At 44.6% G+C, this 19006-nt stretch overlaps 1 protein-coding gene across 1 annotated transcript in view; it reads right to left on the minus strand.

The window, feature by feature from the left end:
- Positions 1-476: 476 nt before the first annotated feature.
- The window catches only part of STAC2 (SH3 and cysteine rich domain 2), a 116728-nt gene continuing 98198 nt past the window's right edge, over positions 477-19006 (minus strand). Inside the window, exons 9-11 of the mRNA XM_075350120.1 lie at positions 11563-11614; positions 8475-8612; positions 477-3154 (exon numbers count right to left, since the gene is read on the minus strand). Coding sequence (XP_075206235.1) covers positions 3053-3154; positions 8475-8612; positions 11563-11614 — 292 coding nt within the window. The 3' untranslated portion in view covers positions 477-3052. The remainder of the gene's footprint in view (positions 3155-8474; positions 8613-11562; positions 11615-19006) is intronic.

A 19006-nucleotide genomic window follows, 5' to 3' on the forward strand; every position in this document is an offset into this window, starting at 1 on the left:
TGCACAGCGTCAGAAGCATGGTCGCGCTCACCTCTCTGCTGCCATCGCGTCCGAGGCCTGGATTTCGGCTCAGCGCGCATGATCCTGGACTTTCGTTCATGCACATTACATGGGTTAGTTAAAAGTACACCCAGCTTCATAGTGTGCATGACCGAAAGTCCGGGATCATGTGTACTTAGCCGAAATACAGGCCGTGGACGCGATAGAGAGGTGACCGCGACCATCCTCTGAAGCTGCGCATTCATTGGCATGTTAGCACACCCACAGGGGCGTGTTAAAATGCTAAGGGGGCCGACTAGCCAGGGCAAGTAATGCCCCCACGACTAGTCTCTGGCCTCATTAGCATATCATATGTGATCTTTAGAAATAGGTTTTCTAAAGATCTCTTTATCTATGCTAGTGTATACAAGGACGGTTAGGCAGAGATTAGCAATATGCACTCACAACTTCTCGTGGTTCTGGGTGCATATTGCACCTGACAGGTTCCCTTTAAGGAATGCTAATAAGTGGAAGTAGAGCTAAAAAGAGAAAGCGCAATGGGTCCTACCCGGGTATGCAAGAAATCATTTTATCATATGTGCTCACCTTGCAGTAGAACACTTGACATGAGATGGCTGCTGCAGTAACATGGCTCCACAAGATAGAGTATAAATCCAAAGGGAACTGCATCGATTGATCTGCACTGCCGCCTAAGTATGAGTATGCAGTTTTAAAGCTTTAATTGGTTGATGAACCCAAACAGGAACCGGACATACAGTGATTGCTGCAGCCAAGCATCTGACTAGTGGGGGACATAGCATTGACTATAGAGGAGCAGTGCAAGTCCAATAGCCCTGATGAAGAAGTCGGAGACTTCGAAACATGTTGACTCAATAAACAGCCATTTTTAAAACCGCATGCTAATCCTTCGACATCAGAGCAGATCAATAGACACAGTTCCTTTTGGATTGAAATAAGTGGAAGTAAGGAGGAAATGCATCTGAAATTTGGGAATAGTCTTGAAGAGATGTCTAGGATTAGAAAAACAGGGCTTTCTTTCAAAAACAAGATCACAAGGGTCCACAGATTGGGAGTGATATTGAATCTTACTTGAATGCAGCTGAGGTCCAATACCAGACCCAACCCGTGGACAGATGTGGCACTGTCTTACCAATCAAGGACAACCAGTTTCAAGAAAGAATATTTATTGAAGATTGGTGACTGAAGGAGATTGAAAAAGATGGACTAAGATATGAGAAGAGGGATTGAAGGATAAGAAGAAATAGGAAGACGTGCAGAAATCAGAAACTGAGCAGATGGTGTTATAATGCTATCATGACACCAGACCAGGCATAGAATAAAAAAAAGGAAAAACAATTATTCAAAAATGCAAATAAACCTACAGAATAAAAAGAAGTGAGAGATAAGAGGGAGAGAATGACTGAAGGACACAACTGGATATAGAGTATAAATTAAAGGTGCATAGAGATGGTAGGAAGCTTTGAAGGTGACTGATATAGCCACGGAAGAAAATGAATTATTCATTGGATCTTAAAGCTGACACAGCAATAACACAAAATAAAGGAAAAGCTGAAAAGGGCCAGTACATCAATGATGGGATTTCATTCCTCTGACACCTTATTAACAACATACAATAACACATATATTATATATATTTACACCAGTACTTGATCCTCTGATCAGCACTGAAAGGGTAATGACAGAAGTGCTGGAGTTGCCAGAGGGTCTTGTGGTATTTGGCTCTGCGTGGGACAGATATGGTACAGGCAGAGCATAGGACAATGAATAACCTGAAGGCTGGATGTGGGGGCGAACGTACACACACATTTATATATATATACAAGTATATACAGATATAATGAGAGGATGAGCAATGGAGACGGAGAATGAGAATGGGTGCTGGTGGGCACAGTTCTATCTCGGGCACTATGCTCTCGGTATACTCTGTTCTATTGTTGTGACTCACGGTTTTCTTGCTCATTCAAAAAAATCGCTTACATTGTTATGTGAATAGTTTTCCCTCTAGAAAGCTACTTTTTAAAATGTGGTTGCATGCTATACATCTAACAGCCATTGATAGGATACTGCGGTCTTTAGAAACCTCACATTTTAGCACTAAGTCTATTTGTAGATAACTGCCCCCAAATTCCATCAGTCTATGCAAAAAAGCTAACTCTTTACGGAAACAATCACACCCACCCTCCCCCAATAAATATACATACAAGCCATAGTCTCTGTATTCTGCATCCAGACCGCCAACATACACCGCTACCTCCCATTCTCCATAAATAATTTGGATGCCCACCCTGGCACACTACGCCTTCCTCCTCTTATATATCTGAACTTTGCTTGTTCTATCGGTATTAGATTACAGTTTTAGCGACAGACATGTCAGATGAATATTTCATATGTCTTCTATTAAAAATGCACACGGCATGTCATTAAAAGAGCGACTTGCATCATTCCTGCTGAATGTGCATTCTATGATCTCTCTTTCGCACACTCTTCTGACACTTCTGTTAAAGAGGTATATAAATATTGATGTATTTACTACCGCTTACTTCTAAAGAAAGGAGAAATGTGACTGGAGGTGACTGTGACAATTACCCTACTCCTCAAGTGCTTTGTGTTGGGAGGGAGAGCCTCCTGCAGCAGACTAGCAAGGTTGGGTAAACCAAGAGCTGATGCTGATGACATCTCAACCCTGGTATGAGGTCACTAAGAGACTTTCCCTGAAGAGATGGCCCTGAGTGATGATGTCACAGATACCTGGTGGACATATTGCAAAATACGCATTTATATACTTGAAGTTATATATATCGAGAGAGATATAGAGCAAAAAAGGCTTAATGCAGCATTTATAGGTTCTGCAATAAGATGTCACTGCCACGGTTCCTAGGAGAAGTAGGGTCATCTGAATGTTACCATGCCACTTAGTAGCATCAGAGCCCCCTTGAAGGCCTTATTGCTTTTGCACAAGATAACCATTATTTTTGTAGCTCAGTCGCTCTCAAGGTGCAATATGTCTCTGTGCTAAAGCTGGTATTGCCTCTCAAACCTCCACCAGACAGTCAGGAGGTACCAGGCCTCTCTTTTTTCCACTTGACACTTTAATGAGACCTTCAGCTTCTGCTTTTCCAACTCCCACACAAATCTGTGGAAATAAAAATATAAAAATACACGTAAATGGAGCTGAAGTGAAGCATAGTCCATTGGCCACAACATTATGCCGGCGTCACACGGCGATATGTCGTCGGGGGTCACGTCGTTAGTGACGCACATCCGGCATCGCTAGAGATATCGTAGCGTGTGACAGCTACGAGCGTGTGTTAACGAGCAAAAATACTCACCTTATCGTTGTTCGTTGAAATGTCGCTCATTTTCAAAATGTCGTTCCTCCTTCAGCACGCCGTTTGTTCATCGTTCCCGAGGCAGCACACATCGCTCCGTGTGACACCCCGGGAACGACGAACACAGCTTACCTGCATCCCGCAGGCAATGCGGAAGGAAAGAGGTGGGCGGGATGTTACTGTGACGCCCTGGGCAAGCCAGGGGTCACAGGTCACAACACCACCACAACCTAAACCCCAGTTAGGAACACCTAGGCTACCAAAATCCTTGTTGCCTTCCTCCAGGGGCTGATGTTCACACCAGGGGGTGGGCCAGGCGGTTGGCTCCGCCCACCGAGGAGTACACAGCCCTGGAGGCAGGAAGAACCAGGCAGAACAGAGTGAGTTTAGGAGGAGGAAGTAGAAGGAAGTGGTAGAGGAGCTTGAGAAAAGGAGTAAAAGTGACAGTAAGAGAGCCTGAAGTTGGTCCGGGTGTGTGCCCCGGACAGTGACAGCAAGGTCAGCAGACGGCGGTGATAGTCTGCAGGGGGACTGCTCGGAAGTTGCTGGAAGGACCGCGGACGGGTGGTGGCCCGGCGGTCTGGAGCAGTATACGAAGAACAGTCAGCACCAGGGCAGGGGCCTTTCGGATCCCGGCAAGGCTAGGAGTCGCCATAATTTGCCAAATCCGTCAGTGAAGGGGACGTCTGTCTCCTAACAACCAAGTCCCGATTGAAGGCAACCGTCCAACCATAACAGAGAAACACCGCCACCGCCAGAGCACCAGTTTCTCAGGGCTAGCGCCTGCGGGCAAAGTAGGGCTCCTCCGGCCCATATCCAAGCTGGGGAGCGGGTTACCGGTGGGAACCCATCGCAACCATCATCATCTTAGGTGCAGGAAAAAGGGACCGTCACCGTCACCTACTGGGGAAAGCAAGTGCAGCCGTCCGTGGGAACCGTCTTTCCAGCCGTGTGTTTTACCAAGAACTGTGTCATCGTCTCAGGCTGAGTGAGTACCACAGTGCCGCAAGGCACAGCGCTGCCCCCGCGTCCCTGCGCCCACCAAGCCCTGCATCTCCCACCTCATCACTGGGCCCCGAGATCACCAACCCCTACCCACGGAGGGGCAACACAACAACTGGCTGCTCCATACCATCCCTCCCGGGATCCCCATACAGAGCAGCGGTGGTGTCAACAAATCACCACAACCATGGGTGGCGTCACGGACAATAAACAATTCCCGCACCCAAAAACCCCCTTTCACTCACGGGCGAGGAGCGCCGCTCGAGTCCCCGGGATCCGGCCCATCGCTTGAGCCACCGAGCAGCAGCAGCAGGCCGTAGCAGCCGCAGCGGCAGCCGGACCCGAGCAGTGGGATAGCGCGGGGTCCCCTCCTCCGCCCGCGACATTACATCCCGCTCATCTCTGCCCCTCCGCTTCTATTGGGCGGCTGCTGTGTGACGTCGCTGTGACGCCGAACGTCCCTCCCCCTTCAGGAAGAGAATGTTCGCTGCCCACAGGGAGGTCGTCCGGGAGGTAAGTGCTTGTGACGGGGGTAAACGACTTTGTGCGCCACGGGCAACTAATTGCCCGTTACGCACAAATGACGGGGGCGGGTACGATCACTCGTGCGATCGCACGATAGATCGTTCCGTGTAACGCCGGCCTTAGTCTATTGCGGTGGCACAGGAGAATTGCCTCTTACCAGGACTCTTCTTTTGGTTAGTTGGCTTGGAGCGCCATCAAACATGCATCATGCCTCAACTCTGATGTCAATTCCAGCTAATCAAAAGAAGAGTGGAGATGATGGCAGGTGAGAGGCAGTTCTGCCTGCAAAAGACCACTCTCGTGGCCAATGGAAAGGGATGTGTGAATCAATTCATACCAACTCTGCACCTAAAGCTGTTTTGAGGTGAAAAAGACAAAGCCAAGAGGTACGAATAGTTACATAATCATATAGGTTGTAAAAAGACACAGGTCCTTAGAGTTCAACCTTTCTCCGATTATACATTTCTATCACTATATTATTTATAACCTACAATACAATTTGTTGTGAGAAAAGCATCCAGCCCTTTTTTAAATGCTATTTAAATCTGTCATTACTACCTCTCCAGTCTGACTGCTCTATTTAGCTGCCAGAATCGCCTTTCTTCCACTTGCAGTGAGTGCCCCCTAGTCCTTTGTAAGGTCTTTGAAAGGAATAATTAATGTGCCAGTTCTTTGTATTGACCAAACATCACATGTGATGAGGTCAGAACACTGCTGACCTCATCACTCTGCTACAGTCATCGACGTGCCGCAGAGGTGGAGAATGACACGGCGGGCAACTCTACCTCTATGGTGGAGACAGTCACTGAACAGTTTGTACATGTAGTGTTGCTGGGAGTGCACATTGTGGGACAGTGGGGAAAAATAGTGAGAGCATCATGGGGGTGGATGGACAATATGGATAAGGAGCATAGTATAGAAAAGTGAGGGAGCACAGTATGGAGATGTGGGGGAGTAGAGTATAATATGGAGAAACAGAGGGACAGTATATAGAAGTGGGAGTGTGTGGGGACAGTATGGAGAAGTAGGAGTGTTAGGGGATCATGGAGAAGTGGGGGCACAGTATGGAGCAGTAAGTCTGGCTGGTGACAACCTTTTTTTTTTTTTAATTGCCTTCAGCTCGATCTCGAGCCATAACGACTTGATGAATGAATGCCCTGTAGGAAGATTCATCTTGTGCAAGGCTAGATAGGTCCACAAGGGTTTTCTCCGCAGTTTTCTTGCTTGTTTCAAGCCATCGGATTGCTGGTCTTCCTCTTCGCTCTTTCTATTCTTCTGACCATGATGTCCTTCCCCAATGATTGTTCTCTTTGTATGATGTGTCCAAACTAGGGAAGTCATAGCTTGATGATCCTTGCTTTGAATGACATGTCTGGTTTGATTTGTTCCAAACTTGATTTGTTTGTTCTTTTTGCCATCCATGGTATTGATAATATCCTTCTCCAGCATCACATTTCGAAGGCATTGATTCTTCTGTCTTGTTTCTTTATTGTCCAGATTTCGAATTCATATGTTACCACAAAAAAGACCAGACTATGTCTTCGTCACCAGTGAAATGTTCCTCGATTTGAGGACCTTGTTCAGTGACTTCATTGTTGATTTGCCATTAGCTATTCTCCTATTGACTTCCAATGTTGACGCTGTATCTTGAGTGATCATTGATCCGAGAAGGTTGAAGTTCTTTACAACTTCCAAGTTGTCGCTGTCCATCTCAAAAATGTCCCGGTCGTAACAACCTTACCACTATTAAAAATAGCACTCCTAAGTTTTTTATTCATTAAATTTGCATATGTGCATGTAGTGTAGTGTGACCTCTGCTCACTCTGGTGTTCTGCTCTTCTTCTCAGTGACGTCACCAGTCTCCAGACTCCACTGGGTTGTGCTGTGCGCTACGTGACCCAAAAGTGACTCTTGCAATATAAATCAATGTTTCATCAGAACGAGGCTTATAACGAGGCTCCATAGGCTTTCACTGCAAAAGAGACTTCCAGCTCAGGTATAGAGCACAGAGTGAGCTGGACAGCTGCAATTGCAGTGATGTCACTTAGAAACAGAGAAAAATGATGCTATACACCAAAGAGAGCAGAGGTAGGTGAGTATATCAATACAATCACACCACTGTACATGCACATATACACATTTAATAAACTTAGTGGAAGTGCTTTTTTAGGTACATATTAGTTGTGAAGTTTATGCAGTGCAAGTGTACAGGGGGCTGATCTGACATTGTAATTGATCCCTGTGGTAAACTTGGTGCAGCTTTCATGTACTGAAGAGACTAACACTTGCTGCCACAATTACTCTGCTGCCACCGTCACTTTCCTGCTGTCATCATCAGTGCCAAAGAGAGGATGGTAAGTACCTTTTGTAGCCAAAGATTGTAGGGACTTTTTTGTTTATGTGGAAGAACAGTATGGAAAAGTGTGATTCTGGTGGTTTTGGTGCTGCATTCATGTACCAATGGTGGTTCTGATGCTGCTTTCATGTACTGACGGTGATTCTGGTGCTGCATTCATGTACTGACAGTGCTTCTGGTGCTACATTCATGTACCAATGGCGGTTTTGGTGCTGCATTCATGTACTGACAGTGGTTCTGGTGCTGTATTCAAGTAGCAAGGGTGGTTTTGGCGCTGCATTCATGTACTGACAAATGTTTTCGTGCTTCATCCATGTACTGACAGTGGTTTTGGTCCTGCACTCATGTACTGATGGTGGTTCTGGCGCTGCACCTTAGGTTTGAGATTATGAGGATTATTTGGTTGATTTTATACTTATTTTGCACACTGAAAACTCAATGTAAGATTTGGGGTGTTCACACTGATTTTTTTTTAAGCAGAAACTCTTTACATTATTCCCACATACTGAAAACTTGGTTCTGATGATTACTGATTGTGGATCCGAATGCAGTGAGCTGGAGGAAAAAAAGCGCAATCTGGGGTGTTATCTAAGAAAGATGATTAAAAAAATGTTGAAAATGCTCACCTTGGCAGGTTGTGTGAGTCACAACCAACTGGAAATAACCAAAATGATGGCTGCAGCAGCCCCACAAATGTAACAGCGAACATCAGGAGAAAAAGAATGGGTATGATTGCCGCGCTGCCGTAGTCAGAGAAACATCCAGGAGTAGGTCAATAGTGATTTATTTCTATGCGTTTCAGAAAGAACCCCCTCCTTCCTCAGGACATATCACATATCATTATGTGACTTTCCTGGGGAACGAGAGGGTTCTCTCTGAAACGCGTAGAAATAAATCACTATTGACCTACTCCTGGATGTTTCTCTGACTATGGCAGCACAGCAATCATACCCATTCTTCTTCTCTTGGTGTTTGATTGTGGTTCTGGTGATGTATTCATGTAAGTACCCGTTTGATTTTTTTTTGGTGGCCCTTCTGGTTGGTTCAGTATGACAATATGACCCTTGGACCAAAAAAACGTTGTACACCCCTGGAATAGGCCTTATTTAGATGGTCATTATGAAGACATATTGAGGCATCTGTATTAAAATTTTAAAATTGGAGGTCGCAGCCTGACCACTAGTCCAATGGCCTAAACTGACAGCTTCATAATCTTTATGACTATAGGGGAAGTGACTTACCTGTCCTTCTTTCAAACTCAGTTGCCCCTGCTCTTTCACGCCTTGGAATGTCTGTGTGCTCCTCCATACGGTTTCCCCCAGCCGTACACGCTGAACAAAATTTGCAGGAAAAAAGCCAGTCCTGTCACAACATTTCCCCTGAAAGTAAAGGTCATCATGTAATCTAAATTTTAGATAAATTCATGGGAGAGCTAAACAACTTGTAAGAGTTTATATAATATTGAAGACATATACAATTACAATATAGCCTGAAGAGACAGTTCTGATCAGTTGTGTAGGGAGGGACGGAGGCATTAGTAGGGTTGCTCCAAGACACTGAATTTTATGAATGTACAAAATTCCCTAAACCCCCCCTACCCCAAATGCCACTGTCAAATTATTCAGTGCACTGAGCAGCATTGGCATTCTTTTTAGCAACAGTTAATGATAGGGCAGAAAAAAATATAACATTGTATACTTTTTATTTTACATTTTTCTGTCACTGTCTGCGGTTATTCCCGGCTCACGTAGAGCCGAAAACATAGGTGCGCTTGTGCGAGCCCGTGAGCTCTCTGCGCAGACCTGAACTTGTGAGCGAGCCCACGGGCTTGCGCAAGCGCACCTATGTTTTTGGCTCTGCCCGCAATGGGGCAGAGCAAAGTTTGCCTGCATGAGCCGTGAATGACTGTGCAGGTGCGACATTCAGCCCAGTATGTGGATGATGACGGAGACTTCAGACGCGTCAGTCATCAAAGGAGGACGGCAAACAGCGGCAGGAGGGGGGACAGGAGCCGAAAAAGAGCACGCCCATCCAACCAGAACAGGTCATACGCATACGTGGCGGTCAGATTTTATAAAGTTATTTTTGGGGTCTACAAGGGGATCCAGGAACAAGATGCACCTTCATAGAATGCAGCAAAGGAACTGCAGAAGGTGAGACTTTTGATTCAATACTGAAAAAAATGGTGACAGGTTCCCTTCAATATTCAGTCCATAATGCATTCTCTGCATGTCTAACCACCAAGCTCTCAACGGTATGTGTACATGACATCTTTTGCAGAGGTATTCCGCTCCAAAAACTGCCTGAAAGATCACTAAATAAATGCTCAAAAGAAAGAACATATGCATTTCTATGTAAAAATGACTTGCTGTGTATATGTTGAGGCTTTTGAGCATCTTTTACCTGGTTGATGTCTTTGGAAATCTGAAGCGGCTAATAGAAGTGAACTGACTGTTCTTCAGACATTTTCCAAGGTGAAGAAGGTATACTTTATAATAGAAGTAAATTATAAGGCTCAAAGATGCCTGGACGTCTTTTCAAGTGTTTTGGCAGCGTTTGTGCTTGAAAAACCTAGTAGTTTCTTGATTGTTGAATGGATATGAAAAAAAAATTAATGGAAAATGACAGTAAAAAAAAAAATCACAAAAATGCTGTAAAACACTAAAAAAATAAACAAAAAACTCTTATGGCGAAAACCATTGAAAAAACACTTAGGAAGTGGCAGATTATTGAGGATGTTAGTGTTAGGTCATTAGCAAAACGGAGGACACAGGTAGGGTGATAGAGATGAGGGTGGAGATGTAGGCTGGTGAAAAACTGTGGAGAGCTTTGAGGGTGAGAGTAACAAGTTTTGTATTCTGTAGTGAATGGGCAACCAGTGCAATGACTGGCACAGAGCAGAGGCGTCAGTGTAGTGGTTGGAGAGGAATATAATCATGGCCGCTGCATTCTGGATGGATTGGAGAGGGGAGAATTTAGTGAGAAGCAGACCGATTAGAGAGTTGCAGTAGCCCAGACGAGAATGATTAAGAACAACAGTAAATAAGTGTCTTTGCAGAGTCAAAGGTAAGAAAAGGTTGAATTCTTGAGAAGATTTTGATGTGTAGGTGACACAAGGGAGTGCTAAAAAAAGATGCCTGAGGATAAAAACAACAAAGTTACCTACATTTTTTCCTCAAGAAAAAAATCGGTGGTTTCACCTGCTTGAAAAAGATGACGTGTGCACATACCCTAAAAGTGGCCATTCACTGTCCAATTTTTATTTTTATTTTAAACTTAATGTGACTTTGGGGAAAGTTAAAGCATCACTCTAGCCTTTCTTATTTATTTTATCCCTCGACGAGTGCTTCTAATCTACGTTCCCAGCCCCTCGTCTTATACTTGCTCTCTGGCATCTTCACCTTCTATCGCTGTCACTCTCGTCGATATCTGACAGTTTGTGACCTACTAGATCGCTCCAGTGTTTCATGGAGCTCGCTGTAGGCCACTCTTCAATACAAGTCTAGACTTGCAATGAGAACTTACAATGTAACCTCTGACTTCAGGCCAGTGAGAAGTTGTGGTCACGATCATCTCGCAACTTCTCACTGGCCGGAAATCAGTGGTTCCGCAGAACCAGAAAATGCTGTGAGTATAATAATAGGGTCAGGCACCACTACAGCAGTGAAAAACAGATACTGGAGTGGTGTTTAATCTCTCATATAGACCAGAAGAGCTAAATGCTGGAAAATTACCTGTGAGCCGTCTGTCACAGATCTAAGGTGTAAGGATCCAGAGCTGCTGGGGGTACAGTAAGCGCCAAAGATGGTGTTGGAAAGATATTTTCTAGTGTCTATCTTTAAGATGAATAAAGCTCTCTTTAATGTGTATTATCACTTTTCGTGTTTCTTCCCTTTGTATTCTCCATATTCTCTTTATGCAAGCCTCTGTGATCTCCCTCTGTGTTTATCACAGTGTGACCTCAATCGCCTGCCCACACACAGAGGAGGGCCTGGATGCTCTGACAATAACTTGTGTAGAATAAGGCTGCCAATGCGGAGGAATTGTGGGTGGAGGGGTCACTCATGAATAATTACATCCCTTCACAAATGTAAGGATGATGTACGTAATACCATTTCCTCTCTCTGCTAGCCATGTAGTCTTCATTTTTATCATTCTTATATATTTCTGTCCATCCCAGTTGTTTTACACCTTACTATCACTTATTTCTGACACGTCTTATAGTTCTGAGACAATGGAAGACCTGGCTTTCTTCACTCTATTTTCGCTTGTTTACCGCATCTCTCTCCTCGTTCTACCTGCTGAGACCATAAAATCTCGATTTCTCACCTTCCACCAATCCTCGTTTGAGTCATCCATCACCATAACTCTGTCACCGGGCCTGTGGGGGGGAAGAACAGGAGAAAAATTGAAAGAGGGAGGGAAGGAGGGGAAGAGGCAATACAGCAAAAGATAAGCGGATGAGAGCAAGATAAGGGAGGGAGATGAAAGGAAAATATGCAGAGGCCAAAACTACAAGAAATATTGGATTATAATATATAGATGCACATATGGTTGGTTCTTAGTTAATCTTTTATGGATTATTGCATTCAGTAGTGAACTGGTTAATAAATAATTGATATTGTTAATAATGTGACAGACAAGAGCTAAGGACATATTTATAATTGTGTAGCTCATGATTCATGCACTATTTTTGGGGAATGCTTAGGGTCCCAATGCGAAATCTGCAATAAGGCCTGCACTTCCTATGTGCCATTTATTGTTCTAGTGTCTTCTTATGTGGCCAAGGGGACTTTAGGCAAGTGTCACAGACATTTCTTTAACCCTTATAGCTACATCTTGTATGCTTGGCACATAAAGACCAGCATTTTCAATGGGTATTATAGAGTTTGCCCATCTTAGTTTTTTTTTATTTCTTTTTACTTAAATTCATGTATTTGGGGCTACAAATAATGTTTACAATTGTGTTTCATTGCATTTTTTGCAACATTGATTTTTACAGGCTTTTTGTTTCTGTGCACATTCAACTTTGATGTGGTCATTATTCATAAGTCGTTGAAAGGTGCCCAGAAAATGACATAAAAGAACTGCAAACTACAGAGTGGAAGAGAAACTGCTGCTCTGTTGATATGAAGCAACAGAATCGCTGAAAGGAGCGATCTGTGACCAATTGGTGCCAGCAGAGATCTGCGCCGGGCAGAACAGGCAAGTGTTTAGTAACTACCTGCTGGGTAATTCTTAGATCAATTATAATAAAAATAAAAAAGCCCCTGACAACACCTTTAAGGTATATACACATGACATACAGGCTAGTCTGCTCCAAAAAGCTGCCTTAGGCCTCTGCCACACTCACGTGAAATTCACGCACGTGCCGAGAGACACGTATTTTCCCTGCGTGTTGCCTGCAGGTAAGTACGTGTCTCTGGTACGTGCGTGACACGTGTGTTCTACGTGTGCTATCCGCAATAGCACACGTAGAATCGGTAATTATTATACTCACCTGGTCCTCCCTGCTGTCCGCGCTGCTGTCCGTGGTGCTGATCTTCGGTCTCCAGCCCTGCCGTCTCCCCGCTGCTGCTGCTGCCAGGCAGTGAAGTGAATATTCAATGAGATTAATGAGCGGCGGTCGGCAGCAAGAGGCAGCAGCGGCAGAGACAGGAGGGCTGGAGAAGGTGAGTTAATGTTTTTTTTTTTTTTCAATGACATGTGTGTTTTCTCCGGCGCGTGTCACACGGGACCGCATCCACACTACACCCGTGTGGTACGGGTGCGGGCCGTGTAACACCCGTGCTGCCGGTGAAAAAACGGACATGTCAGCGCTTTCAAAAACGCACACACGTACAAACGCACACGGACACACATTCCATGTGGTTTTACGTGTGTGTGCCTGCTACAATAGGGTAGCATTGCTTAACGTGTCTCCGTGCCGCCGGTACGTGTAAAAAATGACAAACACGTGCCGGAGGCACGGATGTGTGGCGCAGGCCTTAAAAAGCGCTCAGAAAACGGTGAAAAGTATGAAATCTATGTGAAAACAACTTGCTGTTCATATCTTCAGGCTTTTGAGCATTTTTAAACTACTTTAGGTTCCAAAAATGCCATGCGATTAACAGAGGTGAACTGACAATTCTTCAGGCTTTTTCCAATATGAAAATGCTCTATACTTTATAATACAAGCCAATGGGAAGACACCAGGACTAATGATGGGTGGATCCGAACTGTAAAAGTCCGGATCCGTACACGTTCAAAAGAACCCGAGCACTGCTCCCGGGATCGGAGTTCTCAGGGACTCAGGGTAAAGATCCGGGTCTGGCCACCTGAGTAATAAAAAAGAAAATCAAATATAAAAGCTGTAACTGCTTCCAGGCCACTCACTCTACTCTCCCCGCCTACCGACAGTCCCAGTGTCTCTGATTGGTTGTAATCAGACAGCGACCCCAGCCTGTGTGACAGCGTGCCTAACTGCAACCAATCAGAGGCACTGTGTCTGCATCCAGATTAATGTAATAATAGATAAATAAATTGGCGTCGTGTCCCCCCATATTATGATATCCATCACAGATAAAGCATGCGGCTACAGGCTGCAGCCACCAGCCGTGCGCTTGCTTATCTTGGTTGTGTATCAAAATAAGAGGAACTGCATAAAGCTTTTTTTTTTTTAAATTATTTATATAAATAATTTTAAAAAATAGCATGTGGTCCCACCAATTTTGATACACAGCCATTATAAAGCCGACAGCTGGGAGCTGGTATTCTGTGGCTGGGGAGGCCTAGGGTTATTGGACCTCCCAGCCTAAACATAGCAACCTTCAGACGCCCCTGGTTGTCGCATCCATTAGATGTGACAATTCCGGACTTTACCCTGCTCATCATGATTGCCCTGGTGCGATGCAAATTGGGATAATAAGGGGTTACTAACAGCTCACAGCTGCCACTAATCCTCGATTATATTGTCACACGAACTTCGGCACCGGATTGAGTATAAGTATTATTATTTTATTTTAATACTTGGGAAGCATATTGAATAAAATGAGAATGTTCAAGTAGTGGACAATCCCTTTCAGTTAAAAAAAAAATTGTACCCAAGAGTGAACAATCCATTTAAATTAAAAAATAATAGGTGACATTTATGGGTGGTATAATATAGAAAGATGGATGACTAGCATAGAAAATATACTAAGACTTGCAGGTACTTTTTGGACTTCCACCTCTCACAGGGACAAGGGTCGCCTAACCACTATTCCTACAGGCAAGATTGCTTCTAGTGGCTGCATCCTGCACCTGACTGAACAGAGAAGTGGCAGTGCGCGTGGATGGTTCTTGCCACTTAAAGAGAACCTGTAAGCACGTTCTTACATATGGAGTTATTGGTATCTTTGTGTAGATGCTTGTCACCCCTATAAAAATAATAACTTTTTGGGGAAAAAGAGCTAATGTACCAGTCATGAGAAACCTAGTCTATACACACAAATCAGGCTGGAAATGCTTGGTGTTCATGTTATTGTGACTCGCCCACCCCAGGGCTCTGGGACACCCGGTGCCGGGCCGGACTATTCCGGGGGTAGTCAGCGGTGGCAGGCCCCGCTCCGTGACCCTGGCGGGGTCAACTAAAGTGGCGGTAGTGGAAGTGATGATTAATAGTAAAGTTTATGGAAATATATTCGTGACGCCACCTGTGGATTGCGGCTATGGAGCCGCCGCTGCTGGATAGGGCCTCCGGGGCTGATGTAATGGCAGCTGCGATGGTTCTGCTCCCCACAGGTGGAGCGGTACCCCGGGGCAACCGTTGGTGCTTATGAGAGTCTATGCAATGGTGCAGGGCCAATCAGGTAGTGTAAAGAACCGACACAAACAACAGTCTCTTTACCTTCTTTTCTTTTACTTGCAACAGATTAGTCCTGCGAGACCGTCACAGGTGGTAAGGGCGATCCGGTCGGCCTGGAAGTACCTGGGGTGATCTCTTTGGCCAGTCGAGTAATGAGGCCTACTCCCTGCTCTTTTCTGTTTCTACAGGACCCTGCAATCTTGGTTTAGCAGTGGCCCTCTTGCTGCTGGGACTTGTGGTACATCCCTTTTCCCGTGTGGTAGGCTGCACAGGCCCTCTCTGGTGCTTCTCTGCTGGAGTCCACACCGGGCCCCTGTGATGCAGCTGGACCTTCGGGTTCTTTATGGGGCCAGGAGACCTGCAGCTCTCCTGCCCTTCGGATTCGGCTACTGGGGAAGGGTTTTACACCCTGGCAACCACAGACTCCGACGTCCGATGTTTGTTGCGTGCTCTTCTGAGGCGAACAGGTTCTGACCCGTCCTCCTCTAGCGTCTTCTCTACGTACCTCGCTACGGCTCCTGCTTTCCTGGGTCGAGCTCACCTAGCTCCAAATCCCAGCTCACAAGACCGTACTACTCATCTCCTCTCTCCTTGAACATCCCTCACAGACTACCTAACTCCTCCCTCAGGTCAGGCCTTAAGGAAGTGCTCCCTGGAACTCCAGGTTTAGAGCTCCCTCTGCTGGCCTGAGGGAGAAACGGTGTTGAATGTTGGTACTTACTGGCCAATAGACTTCCCCAATTACCTCCAGGCTTAGCATTAACCCTTTGGAGGGGCAACACTGTTGTGGCAACCAGATGCTGGGGCGCCACACTTGCACTTGGAATAAGCAGTCTAAGCGCATCGATAAGCCCCCATTGCTCTTTCAGTCTGATTTGTATATGGCTTTTTCCTCAGATGTCTCATGACTAGCACATTGGATTTCTGAAAAAAAGTAACATTTTTTTGAAGGGCACAAGAGGTTATGCAGCCAAACCACAACTTCCATATGTAGAAATGTACCGATCGTTCCCTTTAAGTCTACAGGCGATATGGAAAATGCTGAGCAAATTGGCAGAAAATTGTTCATCCATATCCGATGGATCTGCCATAAATCCTTTACTAGATCAAAAACAATGGTTGCCATGGGAATATTCCATTGCTAGATATGAACATATTTAATGAAAATTGTTAAGTGCACATGGCTGAAAGATAGAAGCATCTGACCAGACATATAACCAAGGTTTTAGGTGATCACGGTGTGACTGAAGTTCAGGACACGTTTCTGTAGTGTTCTGGAAATGTTCTGGTTACATTTCCAATGTGAATGATGTGCAGTAGATTTCATATTGATTTCTGACATGTGAGTGATTCATGTTGGTTTCTAGTCAGGACAAGTGAGAAATCCAGACGACATATCTGGTTGATGACAACTCAATCCTGATTTCAAAAGTCATTAAAAAAATAAGTCTTAACTTTAAAGATTTCTGATAGGCTTTATTCACACATCCGTATTTTTCATCAGTTTTTCATCAGTATTTGTATACCAAAATCAGGAGTGTCCCCAAAACACAGATCAGGTGTCAATATTTCAATTATAGTTTTTCTCTGGAAGTCCCACTTCTGGTTTTGGCTTAAAAAAACTTAAAAACACTGATGCAAAAATACTGACCAAATTCTGAGGTGTGAATAAGCCCTAAAGCGGTATTCCGAGTCCACATACTTCTGCATTGGGAACCATGATCTACTGGTACCTGCCAGGCGATATGAGCTGTCAGCAGGTATCGGGCTCCTATCCTACTCATTAGGCTGGAGTCACACAATCGTATGGCATCCAATGAGAGTGCATCAGATGCGATATGCTAATGACCCTCGGCTCAAGCTCTGCTGCGAGCATGAGCCGAGTGTCATGCAACTGTGATCTGATCCTGCAATCACGTCACAGCTGCGGAGGATAGGGAGGGCGCTGCGGAGGAGAGGGAGGGATTCATCTCCCCATCTCCTTCATTGTCAGCTGATGTGATTATTACAATGCACTCGGATGTCATCCGAGTGCAGTCCGATGTTTCAATCGCACCCATAGACTTGTATGGGTGCGGGTGACATGTCTCTTGCTGACAATCGCAGCATGCTGCGACTTTTTTCTCATCCAGAATCTGGATGAGAAAAAAGCTGACCATCTGCTTTCCTTCATTAAATAACATTGGTCCGAGTGCAATGCGAGATTTTCTCACATTGCACTCGTCTGAGTCATATGCTCGTGTGAGTGTACCCTTAGAATGGGACAGGTGCAGGATACCTGCTGCTCTTGTACATACCTTGTGCCACATTTATTGGATGTTTTAAATTATTTATGCTCTGTAGTACACAGTACTTACTTAGAAAGGAGGCGGTTCGCCGGTCACAGCGACGTCGCCGGACAGGTAAGCATGACGGCTCTGGGCGATGTTGTGCGGCACGGGCAGCGATATGCCCGTGTCGCGCAACAGATGGGGGCGGGTACCCACACTAGCGATATCGGGACCGATATCGCAGTGTGTAAAGTAGCCTTTAAAGGGGTAGTCCCATCTCCAAGATCTTATCCCAATATGTAGTAGGTGCAATAATAATAATAATATTAGCAAATATCGCCAATTAGAAATGTAATATAATTCTCCTGATACAGCAATGTCTCTAACCTCATGTGCAGGCATTTTAGCTTAGGTATCCATGGTTACGTTCACTCATAAAGTGACAGTTAGTTGCTTGTAGTCCTAACCATAGATACATAAGCTGCATTGCCCTGCACATGAGGTGAGAGACGTGGCTATATCAGGAGAACTATACTACATTTCTAATTAGAGTTATTTACAAATATACAGTCATATGAAAAAGTTTGGGCACCCCTATTAATGTTAACCTTTTTTCTTTATAACAATTTGGGTTTTTTCAACAGCTATTTCAGTTTCATATATCTAATAACTGATGGACTGAGTAATATTTCTGGATTGAAATGAGGTTTATTGTACTAACAGAAAATGTGCAATCCACATTTAAACAAAATTTGACCGGTGCAAAAGTATGGGCACCCTTATCAATTTCTTGATTTGAACACTCCTAACTACTTTTTACTGACTTACTAAATCACTAAATTGGTTTTGTAACCTCATTGAGCTTTGAACTTCATAGGCAGGTGTATCCAATCATGAGGAAAGGTATTTAAGGTGGCCACTTGCAAGTTGTTCTCCTATTTGAATCTCCTATGAAGAGTGGCATCATGGGCTCCTCAAAACAACTCTCAAATGATCTGAAAACAAAGATTATTCAACATAGTTGTTCAGGGGAAGGATACAAAAAGTTGTCTCAGAGATTTAAACTGTCAGTTTCCACTGTGAGGAACATAGTAAGGAAATAGAAGAACACAGGTACAGTTCTTGTTAAGCCCAGAAGTGTCAGGCCAAGAAAAATATCAGAAAGGCAGAGAAGAATGGTGAGAACAGTCAAGGACAATCCACAGACCACCTCCAAAGACCTGCAGCTTCATCTTACTGCAGATGGTGTCAATGTGCATAGGTCAACAATACAGCGCACGTTGCACAAGGAGATGCTGTATGGGAGAGTGATGCGAAAAAAGCCGTTTCTGCAAGCACGCCACAAACAGAGTCACCTGAGGTATGCAAAAGCACATTTGGATGAGCCAGTTACATTTTGGAAGAAGGTCCTATGGACTGATGAAACAAAGATTGAGTTGTTTGGTCATACAAAAAGGCGTTATGCATGGAGGCAAAAAAACACGGCATTCCAAGAAAAGCACTTGCTACCCACAGTAAAATTTGGTGGAGGTTCCATCATGCTTTGGGGCTGTGTGGCACCTGTCAAATTTAGTTTAAATGCAGATTGCACATTTTCTGTTAGTACAATAAACCTCATTTCAATTCAGAAATATTACTGAGTCCATCATTGATTAGACATATGAAACTGAAATAGCTG

The sequence above is a fragment of the Anomaloglossus baeobatrachus genome, chromosome 5 (assembly GCF_048569485.1).
Source record: "Anomaloglossus baeobatrachus isolate aAnoBae1 chromosome 5, aAnoBae1.hap1, whole genome shotgun sequence".
Taxonomy (NCBI): Eukaryota; Metazoa; Chordata; class Amphibia; order Anura; family Aromobatidae; genus Anomaloglossus; species Anomaloglossus baeobatrachus.